Source organism: Cucurbita moschata, unplaced genomic scaffold, assembly GCF_002738365.1.
Source record: "Cucurbita moschata cultivar Rifu unplaced genomic scaffold, Cmos_1.0 Cmo_Scf00005, whole genome shotgun sequence".
NCBI lineage: Eukaryota > Viridiplantae > Streptophyta > Magnoliopsida > Cucurbitales > Cucurbitaceae > Cucurbita > Cucurbita moschata.
In genome coordinates, this window is record NW_019268521.1 from 6,478,751 (window position 1) to 6,505,669 (window position 26,919).

A 26,919-nucleotide genomic window follows, 5' to 3' on the forward strand; every position below is an offset into this window, starting at 1 on the left:
GGGGGGGGGGGGGGGGGGGGGGGGGGGGGGGGGGGGGGGGGGGGGGGGGGGGGGGGGGGGGGGGGGGGGGGGGGGGGGGGGGGGGGGGGGGGCGTGCGTTGACATGATTATATCAGAAAAAAACTAAAAGGAAGGCAGCAATGAGTTTAGAGTTTTAATGGTTAAACACCACATTAAAGGAAAAAAGGGAGTTGGTGTTGGTGATGTATGCGTTAGAGGGTTCACAAAAGTGGATTCTTTGTTGGAACAACAAAAGAAAGAAATATTATGTACGTCTCAGTGCTACTCTATCTGTACTGTTTTCTAGCTTTTGGCTGCATGGTGGTGACTTTTCGACGTGGCCTTTTTGTTTATTTACACTCTTCTACGCTCTCTTTTTCTTCCTTCAAAGCTAACATTTTCAACCTCCAATATAGATATCATCCAACTTTCCACTCAAAACCTTTGCCATTTGACTCAGCATAAACGATTTCTTTTTTTTTCTTCCTTTTTTTACATTAAACCTTACCTTCTAATTCCAAAGTAACACCATTGGTTCAACACTGCGTGAATTATCCAACCCAACACAAGACTACTTCTTATAATATTTTTCGACAAAATCGTTCGTAGATTTGCAAAGTGACTTATCATGTTCGATTAGTGTCGTGTAAAGGATGGAGCTAAGCGTGGAAAGTAGAATGCGTGGTGGGCAGTCGAATGTGGAAATAAAACGAGAAAGCTAGTAAAATAAGAAACATATTTACAATGCATTAACTACGTAATTATGAGTCAAATAAACTATCAATTCTGAGGCAGTTAACCAACTGCTGAAGTTGTTTGTGTACGGCAGGCGCCCAAATTAGGTAAAAATTAAAAATTAAAAATAATATACAATAAAAGAAAAGACCCCCACGTAAATGGAAGCTCCAAACGACGGAGTTTTGATATATTTATTTAAAGAAATAGTTTTGTGCCAGCTCAGCTAGGGGAATATTAGAGTGTGAAAGTATTAATTAATTGGAATTAATAAGTAATGTAGCGTCCGGATATTTATTAAGAAAATTAATTTATTTAATTATGGATATGGGTAGTGGATGAAAAAAGGTTGATGAGATTCCTTTACGACAACAACCAAATGTACTCTCTTCTCCAACTTCCAACAAAAGCTTGTAACTACGTACAACCAAACGACGTGTCGGATTATATTTTTTTAAACAAAAGAAGCAGTAAAATAGAAATAAAGTTTCTATGTTATTTTATTTTATTTTATTTTTTGTTTGGTAATAATTTAGTCACGGTCGAATAAATCTTAAAGTACACAACACATGATGACGTAATATTTTGTACCTTAATCACATCAAATTCTCTTAAATTTCTCTCTTTTTTTTTTCTTTTCTTTTTTTTTTCTTTTAATAGCCCGACCCCATTAGAACATGTAAAAAATTTTATATAAAGTTTCTTAAAAAAAAAAAAAAAAAAATTATTTTTTTGTAGGGCTCTTATAAAAAATGTTTCGTTTCACTCTTGAATCAATATGAAATCTCATTTTAAATGAATTATTTGAAGAATTGATTCCCCGAATAATTAAAAGAATTGAAAGCAAATTACAAAACATGGGATTATTAATATTGGATGGGAGAAATGTGGGTTAGGGTGGGAGCTCAATAATTAAAACCTTACTATTCCTTAAATGTTGCAAATATTCTCCAAAATCTTCATCTCAGCATCAATGTCTTAATAAAAACAGAGATAAAGATCACAAAATTTGTTATATATATGAATTTTCATATAACTCCAACTGAACAACTTTGAAAATAATAATATTGAGAGTAGAAAATAATGGGTTTTTATTTTTATTTTTGGATTCTTGAAAATCTTAGCGGGTGGGATTTAATTTATATGCTTTTATTTAATGGGGGATGAACCGTGGGAATGGCTTGGGTTACTGAACATGGGTGTGGGGCCATTGCCCTTTGCAAGGACTTCTGGACCTGTATTGACCTTGTTATTTTCAAAAGCTATATATGGGGGAGAAAAGTGGAAATCGATGAAATGGATGGGGGCAAAATGGGGATTAAGGAAGAAAAGTTTTGGGTTGAGAAGGACAGAGGAGATGGGGCATAGGCGCACATGGGGATTGTCAGAAATTAGGAGAATGCTAAATTATTTATTCCCTTTTTGACCCATAAAATATTTCTATTTTGTTTATTTGGAAAAATAAATAAAAAAATTTAAAAGAGGGCATCTTCCATGGACTCGAACCCAAGCGAAACCCAACCACTTTAGTATGAATCAATTTCTATAGGCAATTCAAAACAAGTAGTGAATGTAAGAGAATGGGGAGCCGTCAAATTTCACATTGGAGTCTTGTAATTCTTATAATAATTTAGTTACTTAAATAAGAAAAAAAACACGTGGAAAATATAGAAGCAGACATAGATGGTGTAACAATTTGTTAGAAAGAATGGAAGATAAAAACAAACAACTTTATTTGGACATGATTTAGTTAAGAGTTTTGGGGGGGAAGGAGAAGAGAAGGAGGGATGAAAATAGAGTGGGCATGTGGTGGTGGGTTTGAATCGGCACTTCACTTGGTGCGCCAAAAGCAAAAGATGTAATGCACGGACATTGCACAAACTGTCACATTGCATTGCCCTTTCTTGGTCTTGTTTTGTTGTCTCTGTCCCAAACGAGCTGTCAATTTCGAGTTCAAAGGATATTCAAAATAAAATCCAACCCTTCTTTTTATTCACAAATCATATCATACAACCTTTTTATGTCACGTAACCTATCAACCAGTTAAGAAGAACATCATAGATTTATAAATAAGCCTTTGGGAGAAACAACAAAAACACCATAGTATGAGTCTCTCAATTTAGTCCTCTCAATAGAACCATCCAGGTAAGTAATTCCTAAAACTGGGATTGAAATTAACGGATTAAGTTGAAATTAAAGTTTGGTGTTTTTTTTGGAAGTAATTTGATTTGGTGGAATTATTTATTTACGGAATATGGACGAGGAGGAGTTGTAACGTAACTCAAAAAATACGCAGTCAGTAGCAATAAAAAAGTAATAAATGGATGTTGGGCGTGGGGTAAATATAGAAGAAAACGAGGGGCATTTTGGAGAGAAAAGTGTCTATAAAACCCTCCGCCATCACCCACGCAAAAACTCCCCAACTTCCAAACACACCTTCCAAATCTCACATTCAATTTCCATTTTTCTCCGTTTCAAAACATGTCGGCCGGACTCGGAAAATGCAGCAAAATCCGCCACATTGTCAGGCTCAGGCAAATGCTCCGACGGTGGCGCAACAAGGCCCGAATGTCTGCTAACCGCATCCCTTCCGACGTACCCGCCGGACATGTGGCTGTCTGCGTTGGAACCAGCTGCCGGCGGTTCGTCGTCAGAGCCACTTACTTGAACCACCCGGTTTTCAAGAAGCTTCTGGTCCAAGCCGAAGAGGAGTACGGGTTCACCAACCAAGGCCCGTTGGCGATCCCTTGCGACGAGTCGGTTTTCGAGGAAGTCATCCGGTTCATCTCCAGATCCGATTCGCCCAACTCGGGGCGGTTCGTGAAATTAGACGAATTTCAAACTTACTGCCATATCGGAATCAGAACCGGCCTCGATTTGTGGCCGGAATCTCGGCCTTTGCTTCATGGGTTAGCCGAGAAATCCATCTGGTAATCAATTTTTTGTAAAACCGTCCGAGTCAAAGCGAACAAGAACAAGAAGAACAGAAGGGGCGAGTCAAAGATCCAGATTTGAGTGGGTTTTGAGTAACCCGAGATGGGTCGTAATTTTAATTAAATCTAATGTGGGGGTGGTTTATTATTTATTGGTTTTTTAGTCCCCACATCCCTGTTGCCACATATATATAAAGAGGGCAAGGGGAGGATTATTGTGAGGGAGTTTTTGTAACCCCCCGGAGAATGCTTGTGGAGATGGCAAAAGTGGTGGAGGTATCACTTCACCGTGTCGTCCCGAGCTCGAATCGGAGTCGGGGCTAAACAGAGGAGGACTGAGGAAGGAGGAAGAAGACGAAGAAAGCCTTGTTAGATGGGAAATTTGATGAACCAATTTGAAATGCGAGTATGTTAATTTGTTTTGATAAGGAAAACAAAATTTGATACGGTTGTAACATGTGGCGGATATAAAATAAGCTTCTCTGTTTCATCATCTCAACTCCTAAAAAACTCCACATCTTTTTAATTATTTATTTCTTCTTTTTATTACATGACATGTCCTTCTTGTCTCCTACTATATAATCCATGTGTAAGTTTATCAGCTCCTACTCTATTTTTTTTTTGTCTCTGAAATTATTACCTCTCTCAATTTTCAATGTAAAAGAATTAAGATTAATGGTTCTACTCAACTGATAATCAGTGTGAGTTCTCACAATCTACTTCCTTGGACCTACCGTCCTTGATAGCACAAGAGTCTGACTCCAATGCTTAAGAATACCATTTTGTTAAGAATAAGAAATTTTGATATTTAAGAATACTAAGATCAGTGCTTTGATACGATGTTAAAAATGATGCTCTGATACCATGTTAAGAATGAGAAATAGAATTGGAATCGAAATAGAATTGGAATCGAGAGTGCAATAAACATAAGTGGGATCAAAAGTTTGAGTGGGATCTAAAGTTCAATTTTCATTAATATACCATGTTTAAATAGAACAACCCTACTAACTAATACCTAAAAATAAGTAAAATATAAATTAATTAAATATTATGAATAAAATAAAATATACTACTATAAATGAAAGAATATTAAATAATTACGAATATCTAAGATATATTTTATAACTAATTATTACAATATATTCTTCGGTACGATCCAAACCTACAGTTACATATTGTCATTTTTGAATTTTTTCTTTCGAATTTTTCTTCAAAGTTTTAAAATGCATGCGTTTTGGAGAGAAGTTTTTACACTTTTATAAGAAATGGTTTGCGTTTGTCTCCAAATTTGAGAATAAAATTGAAGATATAGTGTGATGGTGGTAATTAATATAAATTATGGCGGGTAATTGGTTAGTAGATGGGCGTAGCGTAGTAATTATGGTAGTAACAACTAAGGAGCGCAATTTAAGGTACTCTACATAATTAATAATACCAAAACAAAACAAAAGAAGAGGCATAATCATTATTATTAGGAATGTTCGTAACAGGGCCCCCTATTCTTATGGGCCGTGGCATTGGAAAATCCCCAGTTGTTGTATGAGCCCAACTGGAAATCCCCAAGCCCATATGTCACACAACGGATGAGACCCTAATCCATCATGGGCTGTGCCTATTTTTTTATTTATTTTTGAATTCAATGTCTCCAAGAAGAAAAATGATAGAGAATTGACTGGTTTGTTGTTTGTGTCTTGATTGAAATGACCCCTAGAAAGCAGGGAACTTGAAGGAGAATGTAAGTAGAGCAATTCCGGAGTTCAAAGCGTGGGCAAAAGGTGCGTTTAGGGTAGTAGGGCATCAAGGGAATTGGAAAGGTAAAAAGAAAAAAGAAAAAAAAAAAGTAAAAAAGTGGGCTTTAGAAATGGATGAATGATTGGGAGAAAGACAATAATAAGACAGCCTTAATCACGCTGCTGGTTGTTGGAGACACCCATATTTATGTTCTGTAACAGATCAAAATTCACTCATTTTCTCCACAATTCTCTCCCCCATCGCCTTTATTCATCTCTCAAAATACGTGTTTTCGTTGTCCTCTTTGAACTACCCATCTAATGTTCAATATTAAAAGGGAGAATAGATTGCATGGCCTTTCCTTCCCTTCCTTTCCCAATACTGCAGCTTCTAAAGCAGTGGGAACAAAACGACAGAGTAACAAAACAAAACAAAAAAAAAAAACAAGCGAAACGACAGTAATAATTATGGCAGGCTTCTGTTTGTGTAATGAGCGAAAGAAAAACTTAAGCCATTTTTTGTTGTACACAGAGACAGAGACGAAGGTTTTGTGTTGTTATGGGAGGAGAAGCAAACAAAACTTATGTGTGGACCAGGCAGTGCTTTTCCACAAAACATCGCCCATTTTCTTTTCCTCATTTTGATTAAACAAAACCCTAATCCCTAAACCTTGGAAGAAGAAGAGGAAGAAGAAGAAGAAGAAGAAGAAGAAGAAGGCCCCAGATGGATGAGTTGTATTTAAACCCCTATTTATAATCCTATTTAAATTATGGCCCGCCCACTTCACTCTACTTTTCCTCTTTCTTTTTTTTACATTTCAAATCAACCATTCATACATCACCATTGAGATTGCGGTGCAACACCGACACCACTGTTAGGATTACTGGAAGTGAGTCCCACGTTAGCTAATTTAGAAAATGATTTTCATTTTATAAGTGAATAACAGTATTTCTATTGATATGATACATTTTAAGAATGCCGTAGACAATATCATATCATTGTGACACGATTTTTTTAAAGTTAATAATGTGAAAAGAAAAGGGAAAAAGAAAAAAAAAAAAAGTAGAGAGGGATGAGATGGGCGTTGAAGTATGAAAAAGTGGAATTTTAATTAAAGAAGTTGAAATTTGCAGACGAAAACAAATAGAATCCAATGAGACATAATATAAAAACAAAACAAAACAAAAAAAATCGCCATTTAATTTTAGACATTGCATTCAAACAGGATTTGTTTGTGTGGGAAAAATAAAAGAATTGTGGGATTCAAGCTGTCTCATGTAAACGCGTGGGTCCCACCAACCCTATAATTTCATTGCCTCATTTTTTTTTTTAATATTTTAATTAACAAAGCATTCTTTGGTCTCAAGTCACAAGCTTATTATATATTATATCCTTTATATTTCTAAACTCAAATTCTCTCCAATCATTATTTAATTAAAAAAGAAACCCTTTTATATTTTCCATGTTTATCGCCAAATATTTAATTAGATTAATTGAACCCATAAGAAAAAAAAGAATAAAAGGCCATCCGATTGAGTGTAGAATTGAACAAAATAGGTAGAAACAAAGATGTGATGGGAAAATATATATATATTTAAGACATTTAAATTTGATGAGAAGTCACATTAGAGAGATATAAAAGGACACAACAACGCTATCAACAATAAATAAAAACTATAATAATAAATCCAATATATATATATATACCTTTTCATACCATATCATATAATATATATTTATTTTAAATTTTATATTGTATATGCACCCAACTTATATCGCATATTACCAAAATAATTAATTTAATTTCTTTGCTTTCTTCTTTACTATAGTCGTCTCATATTTATAATTTAATGGCGCAATAGAAGTTGGATTAAAATTAAAGGAGTAAGGACACGTGTCGAGGAAGTATTGGGTAGGGTAGCAATAAAAGGGTGAGTATTTTAGTAGGTGGGAGGCGGAGTGAATTAGTGTTGATAAAAAGCCACTTAGGAAGCATACATAATTAATATCCCGTGTTTAACCCTTTTGGAATTGCCACAGAGAAATCATTCAGTTGGCCTTTTGCGTAATTTCACAGCTATACGTATGGTCAGTATTATTTGTATAGTAACTAGTTTAGAGGAGGCATTAATGTTTGTAATTGTACCTCCCCCAACAACTACACATAATGGAAGTTGATAATTATTTATGTAATTACATAAGCTAAGCTACGTTGAAAGGGACAAACATGGAATAAATGTAGCGAAATAGAATGAAGTAGGAGAAGATGAATAAATAATGTGTGTATTGTTTTATTCTTATAATCTATACGACATTAACATTGGGGTTGGTGAGGTTGTTGATAATGTGTGTATTAATTAAGTTAATTAATTCTCTATTATTGAGGTAATGGTGGTTAGCTTGTTGCTTCATTTGGGGTACTATAGTATTGGATTTTGACATGCATCCAAACACACCCTTAATCCTTGCTTTTCTTAAGGATTCTTTTTTTATTTTATTTTATTTTTTTTGTTTTATGCGGTTACTTCATTTTCTACATTAATTCTCAAAGCGGTGCGTTTTGGAGTGTGGAGTGCCGACGCTGTCAACTTCGATTAATAAAAGCAAATACAAAGGCATCCGGGGTTCACTAAACGTAAACGAAACGTGGTCGCTTTCGGTGACACGTGTAAAAGCTCCAGTTATTTTTTATTTTATTTTATATTAATTACAGAGAAAAAAAAAAAAAAAAAAAAAGGAAAAGTGGGAGAAGTGAAACGTGTGGGTAAGTGGGGACCACCGTGTCCACTTTCTCATGTCATCGGATGCGCTGCTGCTGCTGCTTCTGCTGCTGCTCCACTATAATAAGAACGCAAATGCGAATGAGGAGGGCGTTTGTTTGATGGGGGTGTGGACCCCATCCACGCTCCATTGGGCCCCACTTTCGTTTCCCATGCAGTGAGTTCCACCTTAATTAACCTACGCCCTCTCTGTTATCTTCTCCTGCTTCCGTTTCCATTATAATGCTTTTGCACCTCCCTATCACCGCCCTTCCGTTTCCATTATAAATGAAGTGAGTGGGTAGGAAAGGAATAATCATGTTGTCCAAATGGTGCAGGAGGTGTCTCCAGTGCCCAGGCCTTTAAATCTTCACTCTGTTAAACATACAGTCCCATGCAGGTTTTGACATTATTATTATTAATATTCTGGGAAAATTAAACAACCCATGAAAACGGCACCGTATTTGTATGTTTCAACCAGTATAGAATAATTTAGAAAAATTGATAGAATTGATCCACCCTGATAATAAATGGGATGTTTGAGCAAATTGAGTAAAAAGAAATTGGGTTTTATTTTTTAGCTGGCAGCCGAAAACGACAAGAAATTACTCTTCTTGGATACCCTTTCCTCTCCATTTTCAACGCAATCCAGTTTTACTCTGTCTTTCTCTGTGTAATTTTATTTTATTTTATTTTCTGAATGGATGTGACCATTCAATTCAACGGATTGATTAGAGTGTTTATTCAATCAACCACCCCTTAAATAAGAAAACAATTTTATTTTCTAACCCGGGGAGTGGTCCTCTTCAGCATTTTTGGGGTCATTAATTTTTATAGTTCAAGGAATTGCTCCTACTTTCATTTTCTCATTAATTTCGAAGACAGAGGCCTAATACGTATTACCTCAAGTCAATCAATATAAAAACTAATCGTTAATCAAACCTAGTTTAGGATTATACACAAGATCAGAGAGCATAAATTTGATGGTATGGTGGGGCAGGCAGGGTAGCGGGTTTGACTCGGGGGAAAATGGTCGGCTGTGATGGTGGGTGTAGAGTGAAAGCGGCGTAGAGGAGTGTAGCCGAAAGACGGCAAAATAACAAAGAAATGAGCTGTTGTTGTAGAGAGGGGGAGGGGAGGGAGTGACGGTGGTCCATAGTGGCAGCGTAATGTAAATAAATACTAACAAATCCAACTTTGTTAACCATCGGATACAGCTCAGCTGTAGCTTCCTCAGCAAAAGAGGCGCGGGAAGTGGGAGGGGCTTATCCGTCATTATTCCTTTATTCCATGGTCAAATTTGTCTAATCTCTCCCGCCCCCCTCCTTCCTCTTTTCTATTCTTTTTCCGTCTGTCTTATTAACAATATTAAATTTTATAATTCTTCTATAAATCATTTTTATTTCAATATAAGTTTTAAAAAATAAATTAAAAAAAAGGACAAGGTTTTTGGAGCTTTTACAACGTTCTGGCTTTTTTAGTGGACATACCGAGTCCGAATATTTTCATTTTCATCTCTCTCCCTCTCTCCCTCTCTCCCTCTCTCTCTCTCACCCACCCACCCTCCCCCTCCCGCTCCCGCTCCACTTCCGCCGTCGCCACCGTCACTTTTCCTTCGCAGCCGGTTGCTGCGATTAACGATTTCTCGCTTTGGATCTTCATTGCCGCAATTTCAACTCCTTCGCTGTCTTTACTTCCACGCTCTCACTATTCCTTCTATTAACCGAGTGTTCCTTTTTTTTCTATCTCATACGTCTTCTTTCAAGCTGCATTTCTATCAGTAAGTCGACTTCCAGTTCTTTTGTGTTTTCTTTCCCCCTACTGATTTCTTCTCGAGCTTTTGCCCGCGTTTGTTTCCGGTTTCGAATTCGGATGACAGGAGCGTTTGTTATTTGACTATGAATGTTCTGTTCTGTTCTCGCAATCGTGATGTTTATCATTTCGGTCTTTTTTTTCCCCTTCTTTCTCGAATTTGATTCTGATTCTTAATTGTTTCTTCGATGGAAATATCTTCTTCTGTCGGTAATTGCTTCCACTTTTTCTTCAAATTGAATTTGGTTCAACTGCGGAGGGATTTTGATTTCAACCTGGAATCCTGATAACCGTCTTTTTTATGGTGTGGTATCAGTGCATTTTACGCCGTGTTTATTGGTTGGATATTTTCAATCAGCACTATTAGTCTTTAACTAGTTTGGACCATTTTCTAATTCATTTGGATCTCGCTTTGCCTGAGAACACTGTTGATTCTTTCTTGTGTTGGTAAATTATGTTTAGTCTTATCTTTTATTTTTTTTTTAATAAAAGAATTCTCAATTAACTCCAACAGACGCCAATTGTCTTCTGGAGTCATTGATCTTCGTCTAGCAATGGTTCTCTGCTTAGATCTCGATGGTTCATTTACTAAACAGACAGTGAAGACATCGTTAACATGCATGCCTATCTGAATCATTTGTAGTCATTGAGCTTATTTCTGAATCATTCCACTAAATTTATCCGGTAAAATTATGGTTTAGCTTTCGGGAGATGAGTGGGGGAGTTTCTAACTGCCATCCTTTAAACTTCTTCCCCTTCTGGTGTTTCTGTGTAGCTACTTTTTATCCTGGTGTTGTTTGTCTCTCATAAATAGCATTTACACAGCGTTTGGACGTGGTCTGTTTTGTTGCTAAAAATGTGGGCTTAAAGAAATGAATTTCCATTTTTGGAACCTTATACTTTCATCATCAGTACCTGCAAAAAGTTGCGCAGTTACTTCCCTTAATCTGTGCCCACTTCCCTTATTTAAACTAGTTCATTTGTGCTCTCGATTATCTGGAATCTATGATGTATTTTTCTTAAAAAATTCTTTAGCATGAATACACCATCGATACAATGTGTCATATAAAGTATTAAGTACCACTTCAGAAAAATCAGAACCAAGTAATTCCTTTGGCAGCAGCCACTATGTGATGATGCCATTTGGAGTATGGGACTAATTTTGACGGAATCTTGGTTTAGAGTCTCAGAGTATTCTTTTCTTTCCCTTTTATAACTCGTTAATTTACCTTTATGCAGCCTGGAATGGACCGACGAAGTTGGCCCTGGAAGAAAAAATCATCTGAGAAGACAGCAGAGAAGGCTAATGCTTCAGAGTCGGCTGGAAGTCAGGGTGATCAGGTAAAATTAGTAAAATCTAATCCCTCCAAACTCAACCCACCCCCACACCCCAATTTTACCGCTTACTGTGGCTGTTCAGTAGTACTGTTATTACAACAATTCTCTTTGTTTCCCACAGTACTTTTAGATGATGGTGATGGGATTTAAATTTTTAAATAGTATTTTACTTTTACTAAACTTGAACCAATTTTCTTAACGTATTTCCTTTCCTTCCTCGTTCAGGATGGTTGCAAAAAACCAAGTTATGTACAAATCTCTGTTGAGTCGTACTCTCATCTTACCGGTTTGGAGGATCAAGTAAAAACTCGCGACGAACAAATCCAGGCACTGGAGGATGAGATTAAAGAGCTCAGCGAGAAACTGTCGGCTGCACACTCAGAGATGACTACTAAGGACAACCTAGTGAAACAGCATGCTAAAGTTGCTGAAGAAGCTGTCTCAGGTATTATATATCTTTAGTTGATATATTGAGAGAGAAAATTTTTATTGTAAAATTAAGGTGATTGGAATTTTCTGCTTATTCTGTGTGCTTCGTTACAAACCAATGCCTTCACTACAGGTTGGGAGAAAGCTGAGGCAGAAGCTCTGGCATTGAAAAATCATTTAGAGACAGTGACACTTTCCAAGCTCACTGCTGAAGATCGGGCGTCACATTTGGATGGTGCTCTGAAGGAATGCATGAGGCAGATAAGAAATCTGAAAGAAGAACATGAACATACATTGCAAGAAGTTATTTTCACCAAGACTAAGCAGTGGGACAAAATTAAACTTGAGTTGGAGTCAAAAATGGAAGACTTGGATCAAGAACTTCTTAGGTCTGCTGCTGAAAATGCTGCACTTTCAAGGTCATTACAAGAACGTTCCAACATGCTGATTCAAATAAGTGAAGAAAAGTTACAAGCTGAGGCCGAGATTGAGTTGCTGAAGGGCAACATTGAATCGTGCGAAAGAGAAATAAATTCACTTAAATACGAATTACATATAGTTTCCAAGGAGCTAGAAATCCGTAATGAAGAAAAGAATATGAGTATGAGGTCTGCTGAAGCAGCCAACAAGCAGCACATGGAGGGTGTTAAGAAAATAACAAAACTAGAAGCAGAGTGTCAAAGATTACGTGGTCTTGTGCGGAAGAAATTGCCTGGTCCTGCTGCACTTGCTCAAATGAAGCTAGAGGTTGAAAGTTTAGGCAGGGAATATGGGGACACCCGAGTGCGGAAGTCACCTAGTAGGCCTCCAACTCCACATATGTTATCTGTGCCAGATTTTTCCCTTGATAATGCACTGAAATTCCAGAAGGAGAACGAGTTCCTCACAGAACGAATGTTTGCCATGGAGGAGGAAACAAAGATGCTTAAAGAGGCTTTGGCAAAGCGTAATAGTGAATTGCAGACTTCTAGGAGTATGTGTGCCAAGACAGCTAGTAAACTTCAAAACTTGGAGGCACAACTCCAAAATAGCAATCACCAAAGAAGCTCCCCAAAATCTGTTGTTCAGTATAATGCCGATGGCTTTTCATGCCAAAACACAAGTCATCCTCCCAGCGTGACCTCTATGTCTGAAGATGGAAATGAGGATGGACAGAGTTGTGCAGATTCTCTATCCACAGCGGCAATCTCTGACATTTCCCAATTTAGGGAGAAGAGAAATGAGAAAATAAGTAAAACCGAAAGTGGAAGTCACTTGGAGCTCATGGATGACTTTCTAGAAATGGAGAAATTGGCATGCCAATCAAATGAGTCAAACGAAGTCATCCTTGCTTCAGATAATTCAAACAATAAGGCGTCTGAAGTTGTACACCAGGAGTCCAATGGTATCCAGTCGGAACAGCATCTGGATTCAAGTCCATCTACAGATGTTGTATCTTCTACTGTTGATCCGTCAACGGAGAGTGCTGATTCTGATGGATTGCCTTTGATGAAACTCAGATCAAGAATATCTATGATTTTTGAGTCAATTTCAAAGGATGCAGACACTGGAAAAATTTTGGAGGATATCAAATGCATTGTGCAAGATGCTCATGATGCACTTCAGCAACCCACTATCAGTTATTTGAGATGTGTTTCTGAAGTGCAATGCCCTGATACGACATGTGATAGGCAAGCCAATCCTGATGATGCCGGTTTAGGAGTAGAAAGACAAATTGCTTTATCCCAGCCTGCTGCACACAATCAGCCTATGAACAAAGAGCTGGAAGCTGCCATCTCTCAAATTCATGAATTTGTGCTGTTCCTTGGGAAAGAAGCTTCCAGAGTTCATGATACAGTATCTCCAGATGGGCATGGACTGGGTCAAAAAATTGAGGAATTTTCTGCCACCTTTAGTAAAATGGTGCATGGGAACACAAGTTTGGTGGACTTTGTTATTATTCTTTCTCATGTTTTATCTGAAACCAGTGAGCTCAGATTTAGTTTCATTGGATGCAAGGATACTGATGGCGATACCAATAGTCCTGATTGTATAGACAAGGTAGCTTTACCAGAGCACAAGGTTGTACAAGACGACTTACTGGACGAAAGATATACAAACGGTTGTTCTCATATTTCTAGTCCAACTTCCGATCTCGAAGTTCCTTGTGATGGAAATCTAGTCTCCAGCTATGAATCAAATTCCAGATTACCCAAACTCTCATCAGAGGACATTGAAGAGCTAAAATTATCCAAGGAGAACCTGGCAAAGGACTTGGCAAGATCTAGAGAGGATCTTGAGGCAACAAAACGTAAACTGCAGGAAACAGAGCAGCTGTTAGCAGAATGTAGATCACAGTTGGTTTTTTCTCAAAAGTCAAACAGCTTGTCAGAAACGCAGCTGAAATGTATGGCAGAGTCATACAGGTCGCTTGAAGCGCGTGCGGAGGATTTGGAAACTGAATTAAATCTTTTGCGATCTAAATCTGAAGCTTTGGACAATGATCTTCAGGATGAGAAGAGGAATCATCACGAAGCTTTGTTCAAGTGCCAGGAGCTGCAAGAGCAACTACAGAGGTTAGTCTTTTACTTTTCTCTGTTGCATGAACAGCATAAGGCCGCCAATATGTATATGCCAAACGTCTATAGGGCTGTCCTAAATTTCAACATCCAATTTCCCATTTCATGCCTGATTTTATATGTCTTTATCTGTCTTCATTTTAGTTGTCTCCAAGTCATTTTTCATCTCCTGTCTCATGTTGCAGGAATGAGGTTTGCGCTATTTGTTCTTCAGCAATTGATGGTCATCCCCAGAAGAGCCAGGTGAAGTTGAATACTCTTTCCTATTTTTAAATTGCTTTGACTCCCAGAAACGCTCTAGAATTACCATCATAACATTTTCAGGAATGAGAGTGAACAAAAGCAGCGACTTGTTCACCATGCTTCTTTTCTGGAAACACTAATGCAATATTTTGTTGTGTTCCCCTGTTCATTCTTGATTGTAATTTACAAATATCGTTCAAGAGTAGCAATAATTTGTTGGACTTTCTATATTGAACTTGGTGATTATTTTGTTACATTAGGAGATGGAGTTGAGTGCTGCTGCAGAGAAGTTGGCAGAATGTCAAGAAACAATTTTTCTTCTTGGCAAGCAGTTGAACTCTCTGCGACCCCAACCAGATTTTGGTGGATCTCCTTTTAGCGAGAGAAGTCAAAGAGGCGAAGAGTTTACCGAGAACGAACCATCTAAAAGTGGCATTAATCTGCTGGACATTGATCGGTCCGAAATGGATACCGCCACTTCTGCAATGACGCCCGTAGTCGGTGCAGAGTCCCCTTGTAGTGCTTCTGACGACGATGGAGGAAGCTCCTTGAGATCGCCTATGAATTTTAAACATTCGAAACACACGCCAACCAAGTCAAGCTCCTCTTCCTCCTCAGCTCCCACTCCAGAGAAACAGACTCGAGGATTTAGTAGATTCTTCTCCGCGAAAGGAAAGAACAACAGCCATTAGGGGCATGCAATTGTGTTGCATGATAATGTAATTCTGTTTAAAATATTTCATTCAATAATATAAAATAGATAAAAAAAAACTAAACATAGACATCTAAGATCTTTAGATGGGAGTCAGTTTTGGGAGCTCTATGTCATAAAAGTTAGCACATAAATGATGCTTTCAAATCTCTCTCCTGGCTGCTGTACCTATGCTGTACATTATATTCACATCTGTTCAATTTTTCTTCTTTTCATTTTGTGTTTCTCGCCCTTACGGTCTTGAGTTTGTCCTTCTGAACTGGAGAACACATATAATGCAAAGATGTTCTAGAAAGCTTAGCTTTCCTCCACACTCATCTTACCTCTTGACGAAGTAAAACAACGGCTGTGCTTTGTTGTTGCAGCAACAGTTCTTGGGCGGGATTTGGGCTGGACTTTAGAATGATCGATTGGAAAGGGTATGTTATTGCAGGGATAAGCATAGGCCGTATTGATGACTTGAAATGGGGGCTCCATGTGGGGTAATTTGTTCACATGCAACTCAGTTCAACTCAATCAATGACAGCTAAAACTGTTGGTTCTTAGTTCAACCGTGCTGTACAAAACAGTACACTGTATGATACAGTTCTCTCTTAATTGAAAGTCTTTGACTTTATTATCACGTAGCTGAGATTGAGAAAGGGTGAAATGAAGCAACATCACTCCATTAATTGTTATCACATAAATTTCTATCTTTCTTCCATAAGAATACTTCCCATTTTTAACAAGTTATGCACGGACTAGATTAGAACTCGTTTCAACCGGTTCCTAAAATGTGGCTCCATCTAAATCCATAAATGACATTTACAACCAACCGACTCTTTGAACATAACTCAAATGACTCCCACTTGTTGGGATAAAAGAAGAAAACATTAATATCAGACTGGACTCGATTCATTCTCTTCTAGTTTAGCTCATCATTTGGATTGGATAGTCTTGTCCAAAAACACACTAGGTTATGACCAAATTCCTCCCCTTTTACAATCAATTGCTCGTTAATTCCACACTAATGCAAGCTAAGCAAAGCATTGATGGATGGATATGAAATGGTGTAACATGTGACAAAGATGTCGGTTGGATATGCATAATAGACAAATTAGTTTCAAAATTTTGCATACATTTATGAATTGTTTGAAATGGATCGGGTAATGAAATAGACTATTAGAGAACGACCCATGTATTATTTTCTTTTTCTTCAACCATGATCCTTGGAGTCGCTACTAATTGCTTTGTGTACGAATGAGTTGAAGAGCATTGAAAGGCCACTTTTTGAAGTGCATTATTTCATTACATCCTGTGTTTGGGATGAAGCGACAGCGCAGTAAATATCAAGCAAACCCCCCAGCTAATTAATAATGCCTCTTCAAAATCTCATATTATAATGTTTCCCAAACAAATATCATTATTTTTTATTCCCTAAATTCAAGAAAATATTCATCAATTTTTTAAGTAAAATACAATTTAGCCCTTTTATTATCATTATTATTATTATAACATGCAGTCCAAGATCCCTCCACCATTTTCGAAGAGATTTTATTTACTATAATATCATTCACATTACTTAATCTACCACGAACCCACGTGCGAACTATTCAATATTTTTAAATTTAAACCACGAAATTGAGGGAAGAAAAAAAAAAACATAAGGTCTGAAATCCTGCAAGGGAGACCCCTACAACCCACCCAACTTTCCGACATGTTTCAAACCCGACCCAACCCATATGAGTACAATACAAGTGCCATGAATTTCCCCCAAAGTAATATGGTTTTGTTTTTATGTGCCCAAAGTTATAATATTTATATTTTTATGTATATATATTCTCTCTTTCTAAAAGTTGGATTAGAAGACAACATATTTTTGTTGAATTTAAATTTAGATCCATAAGTTAAAAAAAATTAATTAATAAATCCATAAAGTGACGTGGGAGCTACTTGATTTGATGCAATCACGAGCGTTGGTCTGTTGTTGATGATAATCCCAAATGTTTTTTTTTAAAACAAATTTATTTATTTAATAGATAAAAAGAAAATGTATATTCTATGTTTGTTCAGTGAACTATATATTAATGATTAAAGGTTCATATACTCATAATCTTAACCACTCCCTCATTTCCACGTCTCTAAAATCTTCTTCTTTTTCTCAAATTTAATCAATTTATTATTATTATTATTATTATTATTTTTGCCCATCCTTTGATTTTTCTCGAAGAAATGCATTAATTCAGGATTAAAACTTGAATTGCCTTGCTTCACTCTTTATTATGCTGGATAGAAATCTATTAGAATATTAAATGACTATTGAGAACAGTAATGATGTATTCGAGACCGATACTGAATATTGGAACCCGAAAATTATCACACCTTACTTATGCTTTAATTTTTATTCCATACTCGAAATAATTTCTATTGAAAAGACAGATTTGAAACATTTACGAAATATTAAGGGTAATGTTGTAAATTCAAATGAAAGAAAGGTATTTTCATTATGAATTATATAGAACTTTTTTCTGTGATAAAAATTTGAGGCATGCAAAATATAATATATTAGTTGTCACATGAATGCTTGCTATACATATATATATATATATATATATGAAAATAGAAAATTGAAAAATGGGAGATTGGCATATTTAGGAGAGAGAATGTTAGGAAGAGGACAATCAAATCTTGGTTCAACGTGGAAGTAACAGTGAAAAAGATTGGAAAGGACCATCAAACAAAAACAAAACATATATATATATATATATATATATATATATATATATATATATATATATATATATAACAATCTTATCCTATCTCAAATGTATTCATTTTAGTCTTATGTTAAAATTTGGTCGCAATTTAAAAACATTTTAAAACTATACTTTTATCATCCTAATATACGATTTTAAAGTAAATAAAAGTCTTAAAATACATTAATGATATACCATATTCTAAATTATCATTCACCCAAAATTGGTAATCATCTAAAACTAAAATGAAACTTGATTCTCATTTTGTGATAATTTGAACCACATTTTCTTCGCCTCTCCTTTAAAGTTTATATAAGTTTGCATCTTGCGTCTCATACAAGGACCATATCTTAATATTTCTGTCTTTTTTCTTCCTATATTGTTTGAATTAAATTAAATATTATTTTCCTTCTAGACAATGGGATTGATTGTTTATAAAATAATTATTGCAAAGATGCGAAAATGACATAAAATATGGGATTATAAGAAATAATAATAATTGTCGGTGTAAATGAAAACCTAAATTTTCAATTATATAAATGAATACATACACAGAGATAGTTAATTAGTTAGTTAAAAAAATAATCCTCAATATTCTAAAAATAGGGTAAATTAAATCTGAGCTTTAAACGTGAATGTATAAACGGTAAGAATGGTGCGTAATTGGTAAATAATTTTTGGAACGGTAATTTGTAAGGACAATAAATAAATAAAGAAAAAAAGGGCAAGTTTTGTAGAAGTACCCTAAAAGTCATTCCATGTTTAACCGGTGAAGAAGGCCCATGTCCCTACGCCTGCTATTTCCGACTCCATTCCTCCGTGTATCCCACGCGCCCCACATCTTACTTCCTCCCCCATCTCCATTCCTAACCGTCCGATCCTCTCTTATTTTATTTTGTTTTTACTTTGGCTCGTGGCTTGTGGCCCCCACTCACATGGCTTCCTGGAATCCGGAGGATTTTTTTTCCTCTGCGGACTCCTCAGTCTGCACTTCCAAAGTTGTCCCCTCTTTCAAATTTAACCCCTCATCTTTGCTTATTTACAAATCGCCTTCTATGCGATATTATCCACTTTAAATATAAAATCTTACCATATTATTCTTAACCAGTTACTTTGGGGTATTGAATAAAGAAATAAAGATAAATCTTACCATATTATTCTTAATCAGTTACTTTGGGGTATTGAATAAAGAAATAAAGATATAGATACTTTGGGATATTGAATAAAGGAATAAAGATATAGAGTTGAATAATCGTTATTATTACTTTAATGATCATTTTTTTTGGTTATATATATAAAATATAATTAGGGAAAGGAAAGCGTCGGGCGGTGACAGAACATTCCATGGCGTTTGGCGAGGGGTAAGGGATTGGATTCCTTTGTTGTTTGTACAACAGTTTTAACGGCAAAAACGGTTGAGTTAATCGAGATAATCACAAACGTCGAGGAAATTGGAAATTAAAGGAAAAGGCAGACAAAACCCTTAAAATCAGCCACTAAATTTGTGGTTTAAAACAGAGAAAGAAAAGCAATTACAACTTCATTTCCCCAAAACTAATTACAATTAATTTCAAACTCATCCCACATTTTCTGGCATTCAAATTCTCCATCAACTGTTAAAAATAAGAAACAAGAAGAGGTTATATGGCAGAGAAGCAGTGGTGCAGCTTCATCATTTTGGCCAGAACAAAAAGGAAACTAAGCCTATTATATATATAATAATAATAATAATAATAATAATAAGAGAGTAATAGTTCATCTAAGCGTGGAAGTTAGGGACTGAAAGGAGTGTTCGTCGCAGGGAATGGTGAGGCCCATGTCATGATCGAACCCAAATTCGTCAGCGGCTTGTTGGAGCAAGATTTGAAACTGAGGATGATTCAGAAATGTGATGGGGACGATGTATCTGCTTCGATTTTCACCCACGTACACCACGAAGTGTCCTTTGGGGACGTCCAAAGGGAGCCCCGCTAAGTCGTCGTAGTGCTGGTGCTGCTTTCTCCCCATGCTGGAGCAGCGCTTGATCATCTGCTTCAGCACCGCCGTCTGTGGCATTTTGGTAATGCCCATTTGTTTGTTGTTGTGAGAGAACAGGGGATTGTGGAAAGTGGAGAGCGGGTTGTGGGGGGATTTTGAGGGGGTATTTATTGTGGGAGAGAAATAGAGAGAGACAGGGCCGAGGGGTATTGGTTTGTGACAGAGCACGGGTGTTTTGGGAGAAGTGAATGACATGTATGCACCCAAAACGGCCCACCCCCTCTCATTTTTGCTACTCACTTGGCCCCCTCCTTTTTTTCTTTTCTCCTCCTCTATTCTTAATTATAAAATCTCCCTCTCCATTTCAATACCCTCTCAGATCCCTACGTAGAATATGCACTTTAAAACCATGAGGCTGACGATGATACATCGATCAAAACAAACAACGAATTGGGTTGCATTCACGAGGGAGATTGAGCGATAAAGTAAAGGAAATGGAGGTTGATGAATGAGAACATAAAGGCATGCACTATTGAAGTCAAAGGATGACTGTAGCGGCAGGTGAGTGCTTGGACTGCTCAATCTCAATACCAATGAATCTAATAAGAACAAAACAGAGATACAATACAAGCTTCCCATTATTCCTTAATTATCTCATCTTATCCCTCCACCATCGGTGGCCAAAACAACCACCTTTTTCATATCTTCAACCCTATATTTCAAAGTCTTCTTCAACTTTCAATAATAATAATAAAAAAAGTAAAACTATTTATTTGTTGTGGAATTAGATAGATATGATTGAGATTGAGATAGTAAGTAGTATTGTTATTGGTATATGTTTAGGGTGTTCCAACAATTTGTTGCACGTTTTGGTTCTAAAGGAGGAGGCCTCATCAATGCCATCCTAACATACCATTTTTTAGTTATTGCCCAAAGTGAAGCAGAGGTTAAGTATGTCCATTTGGGCTCAAAACCAAATGAAATGAGCGAGATTGAAAAAGGGTTGGGTGACAGCATTATGGGCAAATGAAATGACTGGTGGTTGGTGTTTGAATCGAAAGGGAATGGGTAGTTTAATTGGAGATTGCTTAAAAAGCTTATGCCAATCACTCGGAGGATTGCGGCCTTGGCTAACACTTCAAGCCTAACCCCACAAACAAAAAAGCTCTCTCCTTTGTGCTCTCCTCTCACTGCCTTGCATTATTGTACTTACCAGAAGGAGAAGGAAGGCTCATTTATATAATCATCTTGAATCGAAATATGTTCTGCCTTCTCTTTTCGACTTCTCTTTAAGGTTTTCGAGCTCCCCTCAAGACTTTTAAAACGCGTCTATTAGGGAGAGGTTTCCACACCCTTATAACGCGTCTGTTAGTGTTTTCCACACCCTTATAAGAAATGCTTTGTTTCCCTCTCCAACCGATGTTGGATCTCACAATTCACTCCCTTTTGGGCCAGTGTCCTTGATGGCACACCTTCTCCCAATTTATGGCTTTGATACCATTTATAACAGTTCAAGTCCATTTTGTCCTCCTTAGGCTTTCCCTTCAAGGTTTTAAAGCACGTCTACGAGCGAGAGGTTTCACACCCTTACAAGAAATATTTCGTTCTTTTCACCAACTAATGTGGGATCTCACAATCCACCCCTTGGGGGCCAACGTTCCCGCTGACACACTGCCTTGTCTGGCTCTGATACCATTTGAAATAGTTTAAACTCACCACTAGCAGATATTGTCTGTTATGACTTATTACGTATTGCTATCAACTTCACAGTTTTAAAAATGCATATGCTAGGGTGAGGTATTCACAATTTTGTAAAGGCTGAGTTCTCGGCAAATATTGATTTTTTAAAAAATAAATACTATTAAATTTATGATAATTATATATTCAGACCTCAAAAAGAAAGAAAGAAAAAAAAAAACATGGGAGTGGAGGGAATACGTTTGGAGAGTACCGTAACTTTTAACTCGCGCCACGCACTTATAAAACTGTGGTACTGGCTAAACCGGTTATTACCTTGAACTCGTTCGCTTCCAATTAACAACCACTACACTTTCCCAAGAGCAAATTAAGACTGGGGAGCTTCAACAGGAACTTCCCGCTCTCCGCCGCATCGCGCTCTCCTATTCCGGTATATTCCCGCGCCATTTTCAGCGTTTAGTTATTCTAGTCAGTGATACATTGTTGAGGTTCAGTTATTTCTGCACTCCATTGTTGTTTTCTGTGATTTCTTATGCATTATTCTAAGAGACTTGATTGCATCCGCTGTTCTACGAATGTAACACTCGATTGTTGTTTTCTGTGATTTCTTATGCATTATTCGAAGAGACTTGATTGCATCCGCTGTTCAACGAATGTAAGAGATGAACAGGCAGTTTGAATTTAATTTGTCATCTTCATCGTGTTATGTTGTCTGTGTTTCTAGTTGGAGTGTATTCAGACATAGGCCGTTTTTCTTTATTCCATGACGATTATTCCGATTCAAATATTTTGCGCTTCTTTTTCTTCCCTTACATCGAAGCATTCGTGATTCTAAGAACGCCGAACAGTAGAACCATTTGTTACGAATTGGACGTTTGTCAAGCGCTTAATTCTCCGCCATTTTCGCCCTTCAGCCTTAGTTCCATTGCATCGCTTTGTTCTTTCGCTTCGTTTCTATAATCCTTCGGCTTCTTGGAACCCTAGAACGTTTTACAGCACTAAAACGAACTGAATCAAGCTATTAGAGTTCCTGTTAGATCAGGTCATTCGTTAATTAGATTAATCTTCTGCTATTTAGTTATTTCATTGTTTTCCTGAACTCTTGTTCAAGTTCTATTAATATTGAGCTCTCCGAGGGAATAATTCATTCAAGATCATCTTCTCTCGATTTTTTGTAAAACAAGCAAATCCAAAATTGACGAAAGAATTTCAAAACCACCAGATTGTCCTCGCTTCTTCATCTTTTAATATTTTTCACTTCCATCACTTACTCCTGAACAACCATTTCTGACTAACTTCAATTTTCTAGTTATTGACGTTTCTTTGTCTTCGTTTCACGATAAAATTGAATAGCCATAGCTCTTACCTTCAATTTCTTGCTTGAAGGTTATCTTCTTTCTAACTTGTTTTCCTTTATTTCTGGCATGGAGCTCATTTTTCGTATTCAATTCTTTTTTTCCTTATCGTTTTTTTAGTGCTCCGTTGTTGTTTCATATTGTTCCTGGTCTTGCTAGTCCTTGACGGATAATGCTTTGAAGATTTAACTATATTGCCTGGAATTTGTTATACTACTTTCTTATGCTTGTTAGGCAGATTTGTATGATACATTGTTGGCCCCTGCATTTCTAGTTTGAGGCATTGTATTGTTGATTCCTGCCTTTGATAAATCGAAGTCGCCTTCATTATGCATAAAGCTAAAAACATGGCATTTGACATTGTAGGTCTGCTAAAAGTAAAGGCGAACTCTGTTACGCATTGCTTAGGCCAAGTTTGTCTCTTGTTAAGCATTAGCTATTTTGATTGCTTCTTATTTCTTATTTATTTAAGTAAGGAATATATCTCTATTGACATGACCTTTTGAGAGAAATCAAAAGTAAAACCATGAGAGTTTATGATCAACGTAAACAATATCATATTATTGTAGAGGTTTGTGGTTCCTATTAGATTTTATCAAAATATTTTGCCTCTTTTATTCCCTTACAACCAAATATGTGTTATTCTATTGTTGTGAGATCCTACATCAGTTGGACATATTAGAGAGGAGAACATTAAGAGGGAAACATACATTTCTTATAAAAATGTGGAAAACCCCACGTCGGTTGAAGAAGTTGGAGAGGGGAACGAAGCATTCCTTATAATGAAAGTCTTAAAACTAGAGTTTGATAACGATATATAATGAGCTAAAACGGATAATATCTATTAGCAATGGGGTTGGGTTGTTACAATTATGCACAATATGAAAATAGAAGCTAACTATTCGACATTTTAGTCTAACAATGATCTAGATTAACTTTGGTATTTCATTTAGCTAAATATTCTCTAGTCCTCTGCTTTGAGAATCTGGATCAAAGATAGCTCGGAAGTCCATAAATACTCCGGGGATTGATTAATTTTGGTATCTTCAGCGTGTGCTACTCATATGATACCGGTGTTGAGGTATGTTGGGAGGCATGCTAGAATCTTCCGAAGTGAGAACAGCTGAAATAATGCCTTCTGAATACAGATTCAGTACAACTAATTGCATAGGTGCCTGGATGAGATTGAAAGCACTGATAACCAGCTGTATTTTGCTGCTTTGGATCTCTTTGAGTAACCAAATTTAAGGGAGACATTCATTTCACTTGAAGGGAACCAGAAACGTTTGAGGTGGTTAGAAGAAAGGTGTTGTAAAAGTAAGACTACCTCATGTTAACCGGGATGTTTGACTCTCTTTGTAAAAGTATTTCTACCCCTGTATGTTTGGCTGAGATATGAATCCACGGAGTTATGTGGATTTTTATTAGCGACTCTCTGAGTTCCAATCGGCTGATATGATTGCAAGATTGATTTGATAATTGAATTGATCAGATTCACCTGCACCTGCACCTGCTGCCATTACTAGCTAGTGATTATCAGATTGAGTTTGATCCCCCATTTTACTGACAGTCAATAGAGGAATGAAGTCATAAACTCGGGATAGTACAGTTATTTCTTCTCTCTTCATACAACGTTGTTTGTATTATTAACCACAGATCTACATTAGAAGAATGCACGCGAACAGTTACCAAAAAGAAGTGCTTGGTGGAAGTTACCAAGCTCTACGATTCAATGGAACTAACAAGTTTAAAGCCATCAAACTGAAAGCAAAATCAGCGGATGTTGCTGGATTTGGTTCTGCTGGGCTTCAATCATCATCTTTAAATTCTCTGTTCAAAGGGAAATGTAAACACTCGTCAACTTCTATGATAGTCTGGACGGCTAGATTTTCAGGTGAGTTCCGAGCATCAGAGGAAGAAAAATGAAGCAAAAGATGCGTAAAAGAACATACCTGCGATCTAGGTATCGAGGTTGAATTCCTGAGCCCTGACATGTAGTGCATGTCAATGTGCCAACACCATCACAATTAATACATCGGGAGACTTCCTTTTCATCTCCACCAAGTTCTACGGTCACATTGCCAGTTCCCATGCAAAATCTGCATCTCTCTGTCGATGAATTATTCATTTCCAAACAAGGCTTTGTAAGTTCATAATACAACCCTCTTGCCATCCACTTGTTTCTAAATATGAATATGCATTTCGACCTAGGAAGAGCTCCTTTCTTGCTTGATAACCACATTTCATATTTTCTTTTCTACATTTTAGAGGGTTTAAAGTTAACGTAATTTGGAGTTGAAAAGCTCCCCGGAGATGTATTCTTTACTTATAAATCCATGATCATCGCTTTAATTAACCAATGTGAGATTCCCTCTCAACAATCCTCCCCTCGAACAAAGTACACCATAGAGCCTCTCTTAAGGCCTATGGAGCCCTTGAACAACCTTCCCTTAATTGAGGTTCGACTTCTATCTCCTGAGCCCTTGAACAACCTTCTCTTAATTGAGGCTTGACTTCTATCTCTTGAGCCCTTGAACAAAATACACCCTTTGTTCGACACTTGAATCGCTTTTTGACTACATCTTCGAAGCTCACAACTTCTTTGTTCGACATTTGAGGATTCTATTGACATGGCTAAGTTAAGGGCATGGTTTTGTTACCATGTTAGGAATCACAATCCTCCACAATGTTTTGATATCGTCCACTTTGAGTATAATTTCTCGTGGCTTTACTTTTGGTCCTCCAAAAGTTCTCATACCAATGGAGATGTATTCCTTATTTATAAATCTATGATCGTCCCCTAAATTAACCAATGTAGGACTCCCTCTCAACAATGCCCTATTGAGGATAGGGGAGGCTAGTCAACTCAATTTGATATGAATAAATTTTATATCAAATGCGACTACTTCACAATTTTAAGTTATACAATCTTATGCTGTTGGTAGCGTTTAAGTTGTATGAAAAGTAACTCTGATTGCAGGACCAAAGGACATACTATTGGAGAAGGACAAGAACAGGGAGGAGGCACACAGGAGAGTTCCCGGGGATACAATTTAGAACGATGGAAACCTACTTCCTAAAATCATTTCATGAAAAGATGGACTCTTGAAGCAGTGAATTAACTTACGTGCCCCCGAACCAGTGCAGGGAAAGCAGGGCTGAGTATTTTCACGCTTTGCCTACAACATAAACACACGGATTATGAGTGAAAATGAAAGAAAACCCAGTTTATTAGGCATGGATTTAAAGAACAGGAGAATAACGCTTACAGCATTATCAATTTGGGTTTCATAGAAGACCGGAATGCCTATTCCAACTGCCAAACTCGCTAGCCCCACTGAAAGTGCCACCACCTGAGACAAAAAGGTACTTCTATCTTCATCTTTACTTCCTTTTCAACCAAGTAGAAAGCATGGAATCCTATTTGAATGGAAAATCATTAGAGTAGACGAAGAAGGAACCGTATTTTGGTCAAGATCTATAGCTCTGATGCGTGGATATGATGCTGGCGATCGTTGATTTCTGGAGAAGGTAAGGGATAGAGAGGCAGAAGAAGTCGGCTTGAGAGGACAATACAGAAATGGGGAGTGGAGGCGAGAAAGCGAAGGTGCTACTGTCATTTCTGAATTCCTTGGATTCGATTGCTTTGCTTCTGAGAGCAGCTCCGAATCAGGGAGATAGAAAGAGGGTCTCAGTTCTAATTCCTGAAGAAATACTTGAGGCTGTAGTTTGTTTCAAAGCTACAAAGCTTCACCACGCATTTCAGGATTTGGATATCCGTTATTGGCTGCCTCTGTTGTGCTACAGACCCACCACCATCAACAGCCTGCCAGTTGGAATAATCTGCTATCCAAAAAGAAAAGGAAAAAAAAAAAAAAAAAAAAAAAAAAAAAAAAAAAAAAAA

At 37.0% G+C, this 26,919-nt stretch overlaps 4 protein-coding genes across 5 annotated transcripts; 2 read left to right on the forward strand and 2 right to left on the reverse strand.

Moving 5' to 3' along the window:
- The first annotated feature begins 3,121 nt into the window (after window positions 1-3,121).
- On the forward strand, window positions 3,122-4,167 carry LOC111443278 (auxin-induced protein 6B). Its single transcript, XM_023081033.1, has one exon. The coding sequence runs from the start codon at window positions 3,217-3,219 to the stop codon at window positions 3,667-3,669; it is 453 nt and encodes a 150-aa protein (XP_022936801.1). The 5' UTR covers window positions 3,122-3,216; the 3' UTR covers window positions 3,670-4,167.
- Window positions 4,168-9,609: 5,442 nt separating this feature from the next.
- LOC111442994 (filament-like plant protein 4) lies at window positions 9,610-15,465 on the forward strand. Of its 2 annotated transcripts, none has more exons than XM_023080577.1 (6): window positions 9,610-9,938; window positions 11,210-11,311; window positions 11,534-11,753; window positions 11,871-14,292; window positions 14,481-14,538; window positions 14,799-15,465. In XM_023080577.1, the coding sequence occupies exons 2-6, from the start codon at window positions 11,216-11,218 to the stop codon at window positions 15,228-15,230; spliced, it is 3,228 nt and encodes a 1,075-aa protein (XP_022936345.1). In that variant the 5' UTR covers window positions 9,610-9,938; window positions 11,210-11,215; the 3' UTR covers window positions 15,231-15,465. The 2 variants fall into 2 exon arrangements, with proteins under 2 accessions (XP_022936345.1, XP_022936344.1); XM_023080576.1 differs by lacking the exon at window positions 9,610-9,938 and adding an exon at window positions 9,951-11,118.
- Window positions 15,466-19,510: 4,045 nt separating this feature from the next.
- LOC111443449 (auxin-responsive protein SAUR50-like) lies at window positions 19,511-20,158 on the reverse strand. The gene has a single exon (XM_023081261.1). The coding sequence runs from the start codon at window positions 20,053-20,055 to the stop codon at window positions 19,741-19,743; it is 315 nt and encodes a 104-aa protein (XP_022937029.1). The 5' UTR covers window positions 20,056-20,158; the 3' UTR covers window positions 19,511-19,740.
- Window positions 20,159-24,579: 4,421 nt separating this feature from the next.
- On the reverse strand, window positions 24,580-26,795 carry LOC111443033 (protein SPA, chloroplastic). Its single transcript, XM_023080636.1, has 5 exons — window positions 26,477-26,795; window positions 26,285-26,368; window positions 26,143-26,194; window positions 24,968-25,124; window positions 24,580-24,845 (listed from the first exon to the last, which is right to left on the reverse strand). The coding sequence occupies exons 1-5, from the start codon at window positions 26,633-26,635 to the stop codon at window positions 24,824-24,826; spliced, it is 474 nt and encodes a 157-aa protein (XP_022936404.1). The 5' UTR covers window positions 26,636-26,795; the 3' UTR covers window positions 24,580-24,823.
- Between the last annotated feature and the right edge of the window lie 124 nt (window positions 26,796-26,919).